General features: G+C 53.6%; 1 protein-coding gene across 12 annotated transcripts in view; it reads right to left on the bottom strand.

Moving 5' to 3' along the window:
- Positions 1-16127, bottom strand: part of KMT2A (lysine methyltransferase 2A) — a 90911-nt gene that overhangs the window by 22747 nt on the left and 52037 nt on the right. For 9 of the 12 annotated variants that reach the window (XM_045576202.1, XM_045576198.1, XM_045576197.1 and 6 more), the window contains 13 exons: positions 15720-15913; positions 15328-15434; positions 14273-14410; positions 13443-13601; positions 13082-13199; positions 12569-12647; positions 10291-10451; positions 9919-10104; positions 5528-9752; positions 4948-5025; positions 3845-3909; positions 2346-2516; positions 290-364 (listed from right to left, as the gene is read on the bottom strand). In XM_045576202.1, coding sequence (XP_045432158.1) covers positions 290-364; positions 2346-2516; positions 3845-3909; positions 4948-5025; positions 5528-9752; positions 9919-10104; positions 10291-10451; positions 12569-12647; positions 13082-13199; positions 13443-13601; positions 14273-14410; positions 15328-15434; positions 15720-15913 — 5756 coding nt within the window. Of the gene's footprint in view, positions 1-289; positions 365-2345; positions 2517-3844; positions 3910-4947; positions 5026-5527; positions 9753-9918; positions 10105-10290; positions 10452-12568; positions 12648-13081; positions 13200-13442; positions 13602-14272; positions 14411-15327; positions 15435-15719; positions 15914-16127 lie in introns of those variants that run through there. The other 3 variants (XM_045576203.1, XM_045576200.1, XR_006740604.1) reach the window with 3 other exon arrangements.

The raw sequence follows: 16127 nt of genomic DNA, 5'->3' as shown, positions 1-16127 counted from the left end.
ACTGCTGATGGGCACGAGGTTGCTCTCAGCGATAACGAAAAGTGTCCTGGCATGATACAGACATAACGGTTGCTCTTTGTGAACATATTGAAAGCCTCTGAATTGTATGCTTCACAGGGGTGAATGGTATAGTCAAAGAATTATATCGCAATAAAGTTGTGAAATTTTATTTTTTTAAAAAGAATGTTGCTGTGTTTTGTTTTTGTTTTTAGAATCAACTCTATAATGCAGACCAACAAGCCACCAGCACATTCTGAGACCAGAGCACAATGAGCACGTAAGCCGTTACCTGCAAACGAGAGCTGCTTCAGCCGGGCATTGGATCGTGCTTCCTGGACTTTATCCGTCAGCGACTTCCAGGCATCTGTGAGGAGAGGAAACGTTCCAACAAGCGCTCGTGCCTGTGCAGCGAGCTCTGCTCGGAGTCCCGTGGGAAAGCGCCCTCCCGCCACACCAGGCCGTCTCGTCAGTCTCAGTCAGTGCGCGCCTGGGAAGCTGAGAGGGACTGTCTTTCTAGAGAAGGACAGAGGCAGGAAGGGCATCCGGACCGCCTGAAAGTGACCCGAGTCCCCAGGCACGGCCATCCCTTGATGGCACCTAGACCCAAACTTAATAAGCGTTTGGTGTTAATTCTATTCCCTACACCTTACCCAGGGCAATGACAATGAACATCTAACCAAGGCTGTGGGGACACCGGGCCTTCTCAGTTCCTTACAAGTACGGGTTGTACCTGGAAACCTGCACAGCTCCTCCCAGCCCTCCCCTACGATCCTACCAGCTCTCACTGTCACAGGAATAAGTGTAGAGTGGTGGGAAGAAATCCTCCATCTAGTTCTTTGTTTTTAATCCTCACTCAAGGATATTTTTCCATCGATTTTTAGGGAGAGTGGGAAAGACAGAGAGAAACACTGATGTCAGAGAAACACATCAATTATCGATTGATTGCCTCCTGTGAGCGCCATGAACAGGGCAAGGGCCAAGGAGGAACCTGCAACCAAGGTACATGCCTGCAACCAGAACAAACCCCTTGGTCCACAGGCCAGCAGCGAGGGCTTCCATGGTTTTTTTATAACTCTCACCAAACCACAGTGACCTTTCTTTCCTTCAAACTCCTCTAGTACCTATCGCCTACAGAACATTCACCAGTCCTTCAACAGCTAATGAACAGCTACATGTTAGGGGCACAAAAATCTATAATAATAAATGTGTAACATGCTAATTAGACAGGACAGCCGAATGACCTTTTGGACAAAGCTGCAGCAGTGGTGGCCGAGGCAGGGGAGGTTAAGGGAGATCAGGCAGGTAAGCGAGCGATTAGGGGTGATCAGGTAGGCAGGCGAGTGGTTAGGTGCAATCAGGCAGGCAGGCAGGAGAGCAGTTAGGAGCCAGCGGTCCCAGATTATGAGAGAGATGTCTGACTGCTGGTTTAGGCCCGATCCCTGGCATCCCTAAACTGGCAGTCGGACATCCCCCAAGGGGTCCAGGATTTGAGAGGGTGTAGGCCAGGCTGAGGGACCCCTTCCCCTTCACAAATTTCATGCACTGGGCCTCTAGTGTTAAATAAGAACAAGCCCTTATGGGAAGTTCCCTGTTGAGTAAGACATAAAAGTAAACAAATATTTATAGAACAAATTTTAAGCACAGTGGGAGAAATGTGTAAGAATCTGAAAGGCGTGGAAAAGAGGGGGTAGGACTGTGTACCTGCCTCAGAAGATCAGGGAAGACTTTCTAAGCTGAAGGTCAGCAGGTGAATGGGGTAGGTGGAGGAGGAGGGAGAGGGGAAGCATTCCAGGTGGAGGGAAGACATGCAGGAGGCACAGAGGTGAGGGAGAACAGCATTCAAGATGTACAGGAAGGCCCTGGTCGTTTGGCTCAGTGGATAGAGCGTTGGCTGTGAACTAAACGGTAACAGGTTTGATTGAGGTCAGGGCACATGCCTGGGTTGTGGGCTCAGTCCCCAGTAGGGGGCGTGCAGGAGGCAGCCAATCACGGTTCTCTTCTCTCATCACTGATGTTTCTCCCTCTCCCTCTCCTTCCTCTCTGAAATAAAAGAAAAAAAGAAACAACAAAACAGGAAGCGGTAGGAGAAAAGTGAGAGAGACAAGCAGAGGTCTCATGTGCTATGTAAGGTGTGTATAACCTTAAAAACATAATCTGTACCCCTAACTTCTCCCATAAACTATGGACTATTTCTCAAGAACACTAACTTCTTAAGGACAAATCAAATGTGCAAATCCTGCAGACACCTCCGTCACAGTGGCACAGGCCTGCCACCAAGCAGGACAGACAGGGCTGCTGCTCTGGCTGCCAGGCTGTGCTGTGGGCAGCCCGAGCAATCCACTCGCCTTCAATGCTCTCGGCGCAGATCTGGAAGCCATCGTCGCTGGAGATTTCAAACACCAGGCCTTTCTTGGGCTTTTTCTCAGTGATGCTTTCTTTGCGCTTCTGTTCCTGCTGCAGCCAGAGCATGAGCGGCGAGCTGAAGCCTCCATCTTCTTCCTCTGCCGCCTTCAGGTCTGCCGGGGAGAGCGCAGAGCGTCAGCGGCCGCAGCAGGAGGCCGGGGAGCAGGACTACGCACACCGCCGTGGAGCCAATGGCATCCAGAACTGGGATTATCTCCACTGACAGGCAGTGAGACGGAGTCTCACGGAGATGGGGCAGCTCACTACCCAGGTCTTCGCTACACACGACTACCAGTGAAACCAGGATGTTTTTAACATAAAGTCACGCTGTCTTTGTGGCAGAGTTCCTAGCATGACAATTTGATAGTTTTTCAATGACTGCCCCCTGTAGGGTTAAAGTAACATGGAACACTGCTAATGCATGAGGCAGTATGTACCGGGCACCCCCCTACTCTCTCAGTACGTTCCCTTGATAGTTACTCACACAGACCTCACACCAGTCCGACGAGCAGGTGAGGACACTGAGGTAGAGAGGTCAGGGAAGTGGTCCCGCAGGCCAGGTTCAGGCAGCCAATAGGTGGTCATGCCGGGCTCGAACTTCTGTGGCTCAGAGTCGCCTGGCCGGCCCTGCTGTCCTCCCTCCCAGAGACCTTCTCGAGGACCAGAAGGCCTCGCCCCAAAGCTGGCGTCCAAGCAGTGTCCCCCCGGCTCTCCTCTGGGAAGACAGGCCGTTAATGTTAACGGGCAAAGCCTGACCCTGAGCCCCCGATCGAAATCACATGACCTGCTGTTACTGACCACGTGCACCGGGAGACCGGGCCTCGGGAGGCGGATCTGTGTCCCAGCCGAATGTGGCTAGCTTACAGAACAAGAGCGCTTCTGGGTTTTCTTCAGGGACAACCGGGGGTGAATGAAGTCTGGTTATCACTAGCTATTTATTTATTTTTATTATTTTTTAATCCTCACCCAAGGTTATTTTTGCATTAATTTCAAAGAGAGGGAAAGACAGAAATATTGAAAGAAACACATTGATTGGCTACCTCCTGCATGAGCTGCGACCAAGGCCTGGGCTGGGGAGGAGCCTGCAACGGAGGTACGTGCCCTTAACCAGGATCAAACCTGAGACCCTTTGGTCTGCAGGCTGATGCTCTATCCATCTAGCAATACCGGCCAGGGCCATACTGCTATTAAAGCAAGCTAAGCAGGAGCAGAGTGAGAGGTTTCAGTCTGTGTCCTTGCCTGCAGCCAGCCGCAGGAGGTGCAGTGGGGAGCACAGCACTGAAGGAGATGGTGTGAGTCCGGCTATACTTCGCTCCATCACTGAACTTCTGAGCGATTTTTGGGGGGGAATTGTTTTCTTAACCCAGAAGGTAATGTAGGTGATTTTTACAGCACGTTTGGCTTTGAAACACTGATTCAGACCTGTTGCCCACCCACATACCTGTACTTTCTTGTTCATTTGCTGGATTTTGTGTTGTCTGAACCTCAGGAAGAACAGCCATTTGCCTAAAAAACACACACACACACAAAAAACAACAACACCCAAAACACAAACATGAGATGCATCAGCTAGTATTCCAGTTCAAAGCTAAAAGCTGTCAGTTACACAAAGCCACGGCCGGACCAGCCACGGAATGAGCACCACCCACAACCATGTGGCACCAACAGAAAGCCATCGTCTATGAGATTCCCCCCAAATACTGACATTAAATTTTTATGTTTTGTTAATACTCAACTGAGGATATTTTTCCATTGGTTTTTAGAGTAGAAGAGGGAGAGACAGAGAGAAATGTCGATGTGAGAGACAGCGACTGTTGCCTCCTGTATACACCCTCACTCAGGGTGGAGTAGCAGATAAACTTGGCTCCGCTAGCCGACTTCCTTCTTTATTTTTCATGCCTCTGCCTGCATTTTAACATTTGCTGTCTCTTCTGTTCTCGTTTGTATATCACTTAAATGTAGTAGCTGGACGGTTGGCTCCCAAATCAAGATGGGAATTAGTTAATGAAAATATGTCTGGTCTCCATCGCCAGTAGGGGGCATGGAGGAGGCAGTCGATCCATGTTTCTCTCATTGATGCTTCAATCTCTAATCACTCTTCCTTTCCAATCAATAAAAATGTATCTTAAAAAATGTCCCCATGGATGAAAACAAGTTATTTGAAATGTTAGCTCTAAGGAATAGACTGGGATGTGGTCAGGCAGGATTACAGGGCACCATTATCTGTTATTTAAGTAATGCTACACTACATTACTTCCACTGAAGTAACTGTGGCACCCTGACTGAATGGCTCAGTTGGTTGGAGCATTGTCCTGTGTACAAAAGGGTTGCAGGTTCGATTCCCAGTCAGGGCACGTGCCTGGGTTGCGGATTCAATGCGTGTGAGAGGCACCTGATCAATGTTTCCCACATGGATATTCTCTCTCTCTCATATCAATAAACACGTTCTCAGGAGAGGATTAGAACACCGGCCACACAGGTCTACACAGACAGGAAGAAGGATATTTTACGAGGACTTGGTCTGGGAGACCTTCCTCTGCTCACCCCGGGGGTTGCCCACACTCCGGGGCCGCCGGCTCCCCATCTGCTGTGTCCTGCTGCTCGGCCTCCGCGGCGGGGGCCCTGAAACAGAACCATCGGCACTTAGGCACCAGGTGTGCAGTCTGCAGAGATGACGCGGGCTCTGGCAAACCTCGTGAGCAGAGCGGCAGCCTGTGGCTGCAGGGGCTGCTGCCCTGCGGGGAGCTGACCACAGCACCAGGCGCCTCTGGAGCACCAGCGAGACTTCCTAGCTCCATCTGAACGGCGGCTCCCGACCACATATGTACGTAAAACTCACTGTGCACATCAGGTGAACAGCAATAACCGCCCTTCGCAGCCCTCGGCCTCAGCAGCGAGCAGCGGCACCGAGTTACACCAGAGCCAGGAGAGACCTGGTTCTCTGCGGAGACCACTGCTCACAGAGGGCGTTGAGGTTTGCTCTGTAAGCCACCACGGTGAAAACACAATCACCTGAAACCCGCAAAATACCCGACCACTGCAAAAGTGGACAGATGACCCCTGACCCAGCCTCTGCTCGGGGCCCGGACCCCACAGACTCAGCACGGCTGACACTGGCTCTCACCCTGTGGACGAGGTCAGGGAGGACGGGTGGGCATCCTGGTCCGGAACGTGTGCTTCTGAGGAGCTGGTCCGCAGGTGGGAGGCCTTGTGCTTCTTGCCACTGCCTTTGTCCGAAGGCAGCTGGAGACGCTTGCTTTTTGGTTTGGGCTGAGCAGGACCGGGCACCGAGGGGCTTGAGGACTGGGAGCCCGCAGGGGAGGTGGTGCGGGCCTGTCCGGCGGAGGCGGCCGCCTTCTTCGGCTCCAGCCCCCGGCTGCTGGGAGCATCCGCTGCCTGCGCAAAGCTGGGCCCCTGGGCCCCTGGAGCAGTGTCGGCGTCCCGCTGGGAAGGGAGGACTCCCACTTTGTTGGCTAGGAGCTGGCTCACATGCGGATGCTGATAGTGATCTTCCGTGTCCTTAGAGGGGGAGGCGGCCGCTAGGCCCCCCGTCTGCGTTGCGGGGAGGACGCAGACGCCGGATGCAGCCGTCATCGCCGAGGTAGAGGGGGTCTGCAGCGATCCCAGCTGGGGAAACATTCCCGAACTGGGCGGCAGAGCCCCGGGCCTGTCCTGGAGCCCCAGGCCCTGCTGGCTGGCTTTAATTAACAGGCTGCTTATGGGGCCGGTGTCCGGGGCACCCAGCAGCCGCGGGCTGGCCAATGTGACGTGTCCTGGAACCGACGCACTACTCGTAGGTGCTGTTGTCGTTTGCATGGATACGACATTCAAGACCGAGGAACCGGATGCCAAGCCGGCCATGGGCCCCGAAGCGAGATGGCCAGTGTCCTGGCTCCCAGTGGATGTGCCCGTCGCTGTGGCAGGTCCGCCCACCGTCTGCGGTAACAGGGGTGCCTGTTCAAAATACATGACGCCGGACTTAGACCTTTTTATGATGTTGGGGACAGTCCGGTGAGATGACGTGTTAAGTGACCCCAAATCTAACAGGTTGGGGTGATTTGGAAGCTGGGAGGGTGTGAAGTTAATCAGTGTCATGTTAGAAACCACATCGGAGGGGGCAATGCTGGAAGGGGTGCTAGAGGGAGCAAGCTTCTTATTCTTTCGGGTCTGCAGGCGAGATATGGGTCTTTTCTTGAGTCCAGAGGACGGAGTGACTACCGTGGTGCTGAGGTCTGTCCTCTGGCTGGCTTCGGACACCAGAAGTTGGGGATCTGGAGAAGGCTGCACCCCAATGAGCAGGCCGGGAGGAGAGCTGCTGATGGTGGGCGGGAAACTGCCCTGAGCAGCTGTGGGGAAGGGGTGTAAGTGCTGGTGGTGAGGCACGGGCAGCAAGCCTTTGCCAGCAGGAGGGAACAGAGGCTGAGGCGTCTGCAGGCCGGGGGTTAGCCCCGCGGTCAGCGCGAGGCCACCGCCCATGGGCCCCAGCACGGAAGTGTTTGCCTCCATCACACCGGGTGCAGAGCTAACGGAAGAGGTCAACTGGATTTTCTGGGTCACGCCGTTCGGCAGCGTCTGGAGCACGTAAAGTGGCTGCATGTTCTGGTTAACGACAATGAGCTTCTCGGTGGGCGGCTTCAGGTGGGGAGGCGTGGTCTGCACGGCCGCATTAGAGATCTGAGACGGGCCGGGGCTCTCGGCAGAGCTGGGCCCGTATTTCTGGCTCTGGCCGGGCACGGTAGGGGGAGCCGGTACCTGGAGGCTGGGGGTGCTGCTGCTCCTGGTTAAATCCTGGCTGCTGCCACGGCTCTGCTCCACTGCGCCGCACGGGGGGCTGGCGAGGTCGGCGTCCATGTGTCCCTGGATGAAGCGGTCGGGAGTCATGTGGCCTTCGGGTGCGGGGTCGACTCCCGGGCTCAGCAGCGCTGGGTCCTCCTCGGAGGCGGCCACGGGCTTCTCCGGGATGGCGACCCTCTCCTCCGCTGCGTCTGCGATGACGGCCAGCCGGCCGGGGTTCGGGCCGGGGACCGTGGGGCTCCGCGTGGTCAGCACCGAGAGGTCGGACGGCAGCTCCAGCGGCAGCTCGAACTGCTCTTCGGCGGAGATGGACGAAGAGACGCTGCTGTCCACAGGCTCCGCGGTCGGCAGCTGCTGGGAAAACACTTCAAACAGACCTATGTCCTTCTCGCGGTTGCTGTCGAGGCCCAGGCCCTCACCCAGGTTCAGGAGCTCCGAGGATGAGGACTCAGGGCTCTCCCCCAAGGCCTGCATGGAGGGCGTGTTCTTCAGGACGAAGTCCATGATGTCCGAGGGCAGGATGTTCCCGCAGTCGTCGCTGTTGTTGTTGTCCGAGTCCGACTTTAGCAGCTCGGGGTTGTAGGTGTCCAGCAAGGCCTTGTCCGAGGGGGCGCTCGCGTGGACCCTGCGGCTGGACTCCAAGGAGCTGAGCTGAGCCTCCAGGGAGTCCTGCCCCTGGCCCTTCCCTCGGCTCACAGGGTGGCAGTTCTCCGCCTTGGGCTCGCTCTTGTGGCCCCCAGAACTCTTGATGACATGCTCCTTTTCCCCGTCTTCAGGCCGGTCCAGCTTGAGGCTCTCCGTACCGTTCTCTTTCCCATTTCTTTTTGGAATCTGGCTGGTCTTCCTCGTGGTGGCCGTGACACTGGTGTCGCTCTCTGTCCCGTCGTCAATGCCGTCCAGCTGTGAGATTCTCGGGAGGTCACACTGCTCCTCCTCCCGGAACAGGCCGTGGGCCGCCAGCCGCTCCTCGGCGCCCGCCGCGATCACCGTGCGGGTGAAGTTGTAGTAGTACAGGTCGTCCTCGTCGGAGGTGCTCAGGTCGTCAGCCCCGTCCACCTGCCCCTCCGCTGACCTCTTGCCCCGTTTCTTCCCCGTGGAGCTGCTGTAGAACGGAAGGTCCTCCTCCCCGTAGGACCGGACCCCGTACAGGGGGGTGAGCCCGAAGAACATGTTGGAGCGGGCCCGCGCGCTGCGGCGGGGGTACCTCCTCTTGAAGGACCCGTCCTCTTGGGGCTTGGGCCCGTCGGGCAGCAGGAGGTTCCGGTCCTGCACAGGGAGAGGCTGGTAGCTGTTGCCTGGAGGCTCCTGGGAGGCGGTGCTGCCAGGGCTCGGCTGGGCCACGGGCCCGGCTCCCGGGCTTTCGGAGGTGGAGACAGTCTCCGAGGGGGAGGCGGACTCTGCCTGCAACGAGGAAGCAGGACTGTGCTCCTTCAGGGCGTTTCTGGACTGACTCTCACCTTCCATCTTCAGGGGTGTCAGTGTCACTTTGACGGTGCGTTTTCGGGGTGTCTGTAATTCCGTGGCAGGGCCTTCTCCTTGCATGGACGGAGCTTTGGGGACGCCAGGAGAAGCAAGGACCCTGTCCCCAATCTCATCAGAAGACACACTGTTACACGGCCGTGGCCCCGGAAACGCAGGAGGCAAAACCTCATCCGCAAACTCCGCCGTCAGGCTTCCTTCCTCCGCAGTGGCGACCTGGCCAGGCTCCAAGAAGGACTTACCGGAGCGCTTTTCTCTGGAAGTTTCCTTACCAGACTTCTTCCCCTTCGGCCTCCTGTCTCTGGAGCCCACGTGCTCGCCGAGGAGAGACGACCTGCCGCCCACTCCCGACAGCTTCAAGGCTCTGACTTCCGCAGTGCCCTCTGCGGGGGCGCTCCCCGCCGGGGTGGGGTCTGGCTGTAGGTCCCGGTCGTTCCTCTGCCCCCTCAGGTGCAGCGGTGGGAGCGGGAGGGCCTCTCTGGAGGAGAAGGGCACCGCGGAGAATTCCGCAAACGTGCCCATCTTACTGACGCTGGGTTCGCCCGACGGCAGACTGTGACCGTGACGCTGCGGGGCCGGCCGGGGGATCCCGGGGTGGGCCGCGCTGTGAGCAGCGCCCTCGGAGCCCTTGGAGCTCAGCAGCTTGGCCTTCTCTCCTTTCAGAGAGGAGCTGGCGGCCAGGTCTGACGCGCTGGGGTGCTTCGTTTCTGAAGTGGCAGAGCCATCCCCATGGCTGGCTTTGGCGGCGATCGTCACCACTGTCCTCTGCGAGCCGGGAGCGGTGGGAGCGTTTTGCCGTAAGTTAGTATTTGCGGTCAGCGGCCCCAGAACACGATCGGCTGCTTTGGCACTGGCCTCCAGGTCCACAGCGGTCCCCGGGGCGGAGGCGGAGGCGGAGGGGCCGCTGTTCTTGGAGTGAGTGCTCCCCGCTCTCACGGGGGACATCATGCGGAGCCTCGACGCCTGGGGTGCCGAGGACGGCGCGCTGTGCCGCCTGGAGCCGATGCTTCGGAGCCCCGAGGACAGCAGAGGGTCACCCACAGTGACGATTTCATGAGTGGTGGGAGTAGGACTTCCTAAAGGAGAGAGAGTGACAGACTATCACAGACGGGCAGATGTGGGAGTCATCATAGGTAACGAAAATCAACATTTCCAGTAAGCTTAAGTCACTAAAATAAAGTGGCCTGAAGAAAATCACAAATTCATGTCTGGGCTGACCTTGGAGTCAATGAAACCCTTTACCTGCAGAAGGCAGTGGCCGACAGCCAGGGGACCTCTGTGTTGGAGAATAACTGGGTGTTCGAATCCTAGGAACCTTTGAGATGACATGATAAAAACAGGATCCAGAGGTCTGCATATGAGGAGGTCGGTCTGGTGATGAAGGACTTACAAGTTCAGCTGCATTCTGACTTTCTTTAGATGACATTTCTGCGGTAGGATATAAAAACCCTTACTAAAAGCAGTCCAATTAAGGTATCCAACAAATGGCCCAATAAAAAGCCAGCTGTTGGGGAAATTCTCGAATGAGACCTCCCAACGAAGTGACATTCTCCCCATGCTTCCATCCCAGTGTTCCCAAAAGCACAATTCAGGTGACCCTGATTGAAGACCAACCTGCAGAAGACGTGGGGCTGTGGGCGACGGTCCGGTTTTCGTCGTGCTCCACGGTGCTGTTGATGTCGGGCTCCGCGGCAGGCGGGCGGCACGCCACGATCCTGCACGTGTACACGCAGCGCCTGCGGGCGTCCGTGGTGCTCCAGTACACCCGGGAGCACCTGGAAGGTTCGTAGACCAGCAGAGGTGAGGGCCCAGAAGCAAAGACCGACCTCTGTCAAAACCTCTCCTCATCCTAGATCCCCCGTCTCCATTTACAGAATTTCGCTTTATTTCCTGGACACTTACACATTTCCCAAATTAGGATGTTCCATGCTTTTTATTTTATTAAAAAATATTTTTATTGATTTCAGAAGAGAGGGAGAGCGAGACAGAAATATCAAGTATGAGAGAAAACCATTGATCAGCTGCTTCCTGCACGCCCCCTACTAGGGATCAGGCCCCCAACCTGACACATGCCCTTGATCGGAATAGAACCTGGGTCCCTTCAGTCTGCAGGCCAACTAAGCTCTATCCACTGAGCCAAACCAGCTAGGGCAGAATGTCCCAAACATTTTGAAAGACCTTGTTTTTTTTCTAGCTTCTCAGAAACTAATATCAAGTCTTTTTTTAAAAAAGTGTATTGTAAGCAGGCGGCAAAAATTGTAAAATATCTTAAAATGCAGATAAAAAATACTAACTCCTGCAGGAAACAGGTATTGGCCCCCACTACCCCACAATATGTACAAAATGAGGAAAGAGTGAACACGAGATGTTTCCATTGGGACAAGCGCCCCATGTGGCAGGGAAGTGTAACTGCTTCAGATTTGCTGGGTGCTGAGGGAGCTGTTCACCTAGAGCTGACAGCTAAGCAAGCAGTGCAAACTGTCGTCAGCACTGGGAGGTGGAATAAGTTAAAGGCTATGCAGCAAAATGAAACTAAAGGGGAGAGCTAGAAAGGGGATTTTGAATTTATATTGTCACTTGTTAGAAGTTTAAACAACTTGCTGCATATGGGAAAGATTATAAATTCCTACTAGAGAACCACCAGTGCACGAATCCCTCGAGATTCATCAGACTGTTCCATGTTTCCATGCCTGTGTGCTGAGTGTCTGCCCTCTGGTGGTCAGTGGCCATCATATTGCTTAGGCTTTTATGTATAGACTAGAGGCCCAATGCACAAAATCTGTGCATGGGGGTGGTGGTGGGGGTTCCTCAGCCCAGCCTGTATCCTCTCCACTCTGGGACATCTCTCTCACAATCCAGGACTACTGGCTCCAAACCGCTTGCCTGCCTGCCCGACTGCCCCTAACTGCTTCTGCCTGCTAGCCTGATCACCCCCTAACCACTCCCCTGCCAGCCTGATCATACCTAACTGCCCTTTGCTGGCCTGATTGCCCCTAACTGCCCTCCCTTGCCAGCTGGTCACCCCCCACTGTCATCCCCTGCAGGCCTGGTTCCCCCCAAATACTCTCCCCTCCTGGACTGTTCACCCCCAACTGTCCTCCCCTGCCAGCCCAGTCGCCCCAAACTGCTCTCCCCTGCAGTCCTGGTCCCCCGCAACTGCCCTCCTTTGCTGACCTGGTGACCCCAACTGCCTCCCCTGCTGGTCTGATTGCCCACAACTGCCCTTCCCTGCAGGCCACCTTATGTCCACATGGGGGCAGCCATCTTTGACCACATGGGGGCGACTATTGTGTTGGAGTGACAGTCAATTTACATATTACTCTTAATAGATAGGATTATTCTGGTTTTTTTTTTAAGTATAGTTAGTTGGTGTACAATATTATATGTTATATAGCGATTTAATTTTTTTAATTAAACATTTTTAACTTTATTTTATTGATTTTAGAGATACGAAGGGAGCGATAGAAAAACACTGTTTGGCTGTCCCACTTATTCATGAACTCACTGGTTGCTCCTGTGTGTGCCCTGACTGGGGCCTGAACCTGCACCCTTGGCGTATGGGGACAAAGCTCTAAGCAACTGAGCAACCGGACCAGGGCTGTGATTCAACATTTTATTCCTTACAATGGGAGCACCCCATTAGTTCTAGCGATCACCTGTCACCATGCAAACTTATCACAATATTATTCAATATTTTTCTTCCATAACTGAATTCAGCTGGCATAAAATGACACTTTAGTCCTCATCCACAACAAGTAGCAAAAAAGAAGTTAATTTTTAGTAGCAGTTAGAAGTAACTCACAAGAGTGGCTCTACACCTAACAATGTGACACTGACTGCGTCAGGGTGCTCAGGCTGTGGGAAGCTGTCTCCCCTGTGCGGCGGTACTTACTGGTATCCAACTGGAAACAGCTTGTCCTCACAGTCAGACAGATCGTTGAGAATTCCCAAGCAATCGATTGTCATGGAGCCTGGCCAAGGAGAGAACAGTGATTGGAGGAGATAATGGTACATCTATGTATATAACAGCCTAAGTGACCGTCCGACCATCTGACCAGTAGGTATGATGCACACTGACTACCAGGGGGCTGACGCTCAATGCAGGAGCTGCTGAGCTTGGTGACTTGGCAGCTGCGGTTCTTGGGTGATGCACCCGGAAGCAGAGAGGAGGAAGCTCGGTTCTAGGGTGCATCACCCGAGAGCCGCCTGGCTGCAATCTGGGATCCTTTGGGGGAGATGTTGGTGAGCCAGTTTTAGTCGGATCCCTGCAGGCCAGGCCGAGGGACCCCATCGATGCACAAATCCATGCACCGGGCCTCTAGTATAAAGTAATTTCATAACCAAAGACTAACAAGTCCCCCAATGCTACATCCAGCCTCCCCTACAACCGAGGCTCATGTCCTACCAATCATCATGTGAATATTTTCTGGTTCCAAGCCATTAAGGAACTTCCTCCTCAAGCTGATTCCTTCAAAGTCCACAAACACTCTTCTGAAGACTTCAAATCCATTCTCAGGAACCACCTAAAATGAAACCCAGAGGAGCTGTACGTGGCTGTCCCGTCATAGACTGCTCATGATGCCGCCTCTCAGAGGGACAGGGCACAGCTCTGATCACCAGTCCCACTAGGACTCCTGCATCTCGCTAAGGGGAGCAGGTGCTAGGAACACCGAGGAGAAGGTAAAGCCAAGTTGCATCCTGGCTTGCTATCAGCCACCTCTTTTCCCTGAATTCCCGGAGGATTAAAAGCCAGCGGCAGCTCTCACCTCGCCCTTGATCAGGTCCCGGTGCCGCTGGCAGTACACCTTCTTGTCGTCCAGGAACACGCAGCGCGTGGCCCGCGAGCACATGAAGTGGTAGTTGCTGGTGCAGGAGGTGAGGCAGCAGCCCACGGTGGCACCCGGCTTCTGGCAGAACTCGCATCGCTAGTAAACCAGAACGAACCGGCCCGAGTCAGAGGTTCAAATATCTCACGCCATTTCCCACCTCCCCATTCTAGCGTTTCCTAGATGTAATTTTGCTTATTGATAATCTGCTGGATCACACGGAAGGGATATGAGCCATACAGTCCTCTCCACAAACCTTTCTCTCCCACGGTCCAGGGGGTCCTATAACCAATCAAGTTTAATATTACAATTTGATTTAGAATTTGGACCAAAATAGTTTTTCTTCTAGGATGCAAGATTGGTTTAGAGAAGAGGAAACTTTGAAGATCAAGGCTAAAAACATCATCTTTCTAGAAAGCTATTCTATCCCAAAGAACTCCATTCTAGAAAGAGTATCCGAAATGTAAATGGTGTCCTAGTTACCAGGCTTAACAGACACACCTATCCGTGGCTGACATTCCCTGTCACTAGGCTGTGGCACCACCTTATTCCATCAGTCACCGTCAGGGCCCTTCTCCAGCGAGGGCACTGGTCCTTTTTCGCCTACACTCCCAGGGTCAGCAGAGCCAGCTGCTCTCCGTGGACACCAATACTGGGTCCTTGCTGGCCACCCCGAAAGCATAAGGGAAACAGCAGGAGGCAGCACCCAGCCACAGACAGCACATCTGGAAACAGAGGGAGCCTCTTGGATGGCATTCCCTGCTTCTTACCAGCTGCTTGCCCCGGATCACAGCCATGTGCACGTTCTTCAGGGACCCGTCATCGTCCTCAAACACTTCTGCCGACCACAGAGCGCAATTCACATGCGTCCACTCATTCTGGCCAATGTACAGCAAGCGGCCGGCATCCTGGAAACAAAGAGATTCCTTTTCTCTTTAAAGAATATTATGTCAGCCGGGACCGGTTTGGCTCAATGGATAGAGCGTCGGCTTGGGGACTGAAGGGTCCCGGGTTCGATTCCGGTCAAGGGCATGTACCTTGGTTGCGGGCATATCCCCAGTAGGGGGTGTGCAGGAGGCAGCTGATCGATGATTCTCTCTCATCGATGTTTCTAACTCTCTATCTCTCTCCCTTCCTCTCTGTACAAAAATCAATAAAATATATTAAAAAAAAAAAAAAAAAAGAATATTATGTCAAAGAAAGTTTTCCTTGGTATTTGCTTTACCTCAGTCAAGACAACTTCAATAACCTAATTAAAATTCTTTAAGTGCACACACACACAAAAAAAATCAGACTTCTTTTTCAGCGTTCCCGTTTCACTCCCGTCCTTTCTGATCGCCTCTTCCACAGACGGGAGAATCAGAGAAAAAGCAGACTGTGTGCCAGACCTTACACATCCCCTCCTCGGTCCTCAGAACCATTCTGAGGTAAGATTCTTCTGCTGCTCACTTCAAAGATGAAGTGGAGGGCCAGCAGCACAGAAACGGACCATAGCCATTCTGCTCCACTGCATCAACCCGCTAGCTAGCGCCAGCCTGTTTTGTCTTCTGGACAGAAAGTATAGTGTCCGTCACCGGTGACGGACTGGGCGCTTAGCATGTTAAATACAAATTATTTAATGTGCAACTTGGATTTTATTGACTTTCAAAAAATCTTTTTGAGAAGGTAGAAGTTACTAGACATCAGCAGGTTAAGTTAAGGCAAATCATCTTTTAAATATAGAAATAACCCTGAGTTCCACAACATCCAGGCATCAAGCTTAGACACAAAGGTCACACAGCTCACTCTGAGCACCCAGCAGGTGGGACCCCGGCCGAGTACTTACATTGGCACCGTCATCGCCGTAAGTCAGACATAACGCGCACTGTCTGTTGTCTTCTATGCCTGGGGGTGGGTTCAGTTCTGGACTATCTTCTCGACTCCTATCAGTACCTTGGAGCCCAAAGACACCCAATTAAAACTGGTGACTCTAATTTCGATTTCCAGGAAAAAGAAAACAATTCGGCTCAAACAGCTCATAACCTATAAAATGAACACTTTCAAAAAGTGTGCCAAGTTATGCTGTCCCGCCACTTACTAGAGTATTTCTATAAATTCCTTGTTAACATTCCAAGTGAAGCACAAAGAATCATTTTATTACATTTAAGGATCACCTGAAAGTTTCTAACGCGCAAGGATATCAAATTTAGATCGCCAGCCAACCCCGGGCATCCTTACTCAGAGCGGGCGGCGTGGGGGGATGCGGGGGCGTGGGCGAGTCTGGCTCTCCGGGCCCTTTGGGTTTGGGAGCCGGAATGATCTTCTTCATTAGCGGAGGCTGCTCAGTGCGGCCGCTGTCCTCTCGCTCCTGCCACTGAGCATAGTTATGGTCAAGTGAAGGCGGAAGCACTGCGTTGGGTAGCATCCCGCTGCTGGAAACAATCGATCGACAGACTTACTGACCCCATAGCGACCGAACTACACACAGTGACATCTTCGGCTCACCGGGGCTTGGCCTGGGCACGGCCAGTCCCAGACGTGAGCACAACCACAACCTGTAAACCGCCTCAGCACACGGGACTTGGTGTTACTTTAAAAGTGTAATCTCAATGTAGGACTCCTGATGAAACTTCCAGAAGCAAGTGA

Source organism: Pipistrellus kuhlii, unplaced genomic scaffold (assembly GCF_014108245.1).
Source record: "Pipistrellus kuhlii isolate mPipKuh1 unplaced genomic scaffold, mPipKuh1.p scaffold_m20_p_77, whole genome shotgun sequence".
Classification (NCBI taxonomy): domain Eukaryota; kingdom Metazoa; phylum Chordata; class Mammalia; order Chiroptera; family Vespertilionidae; genus Pipistrellus; species Pipistrellus kuhlii.
Note: the sequence above shows the minus strand (reverse complement) of the source record. Positions and strands in the feature narration are given on the sequence as shown.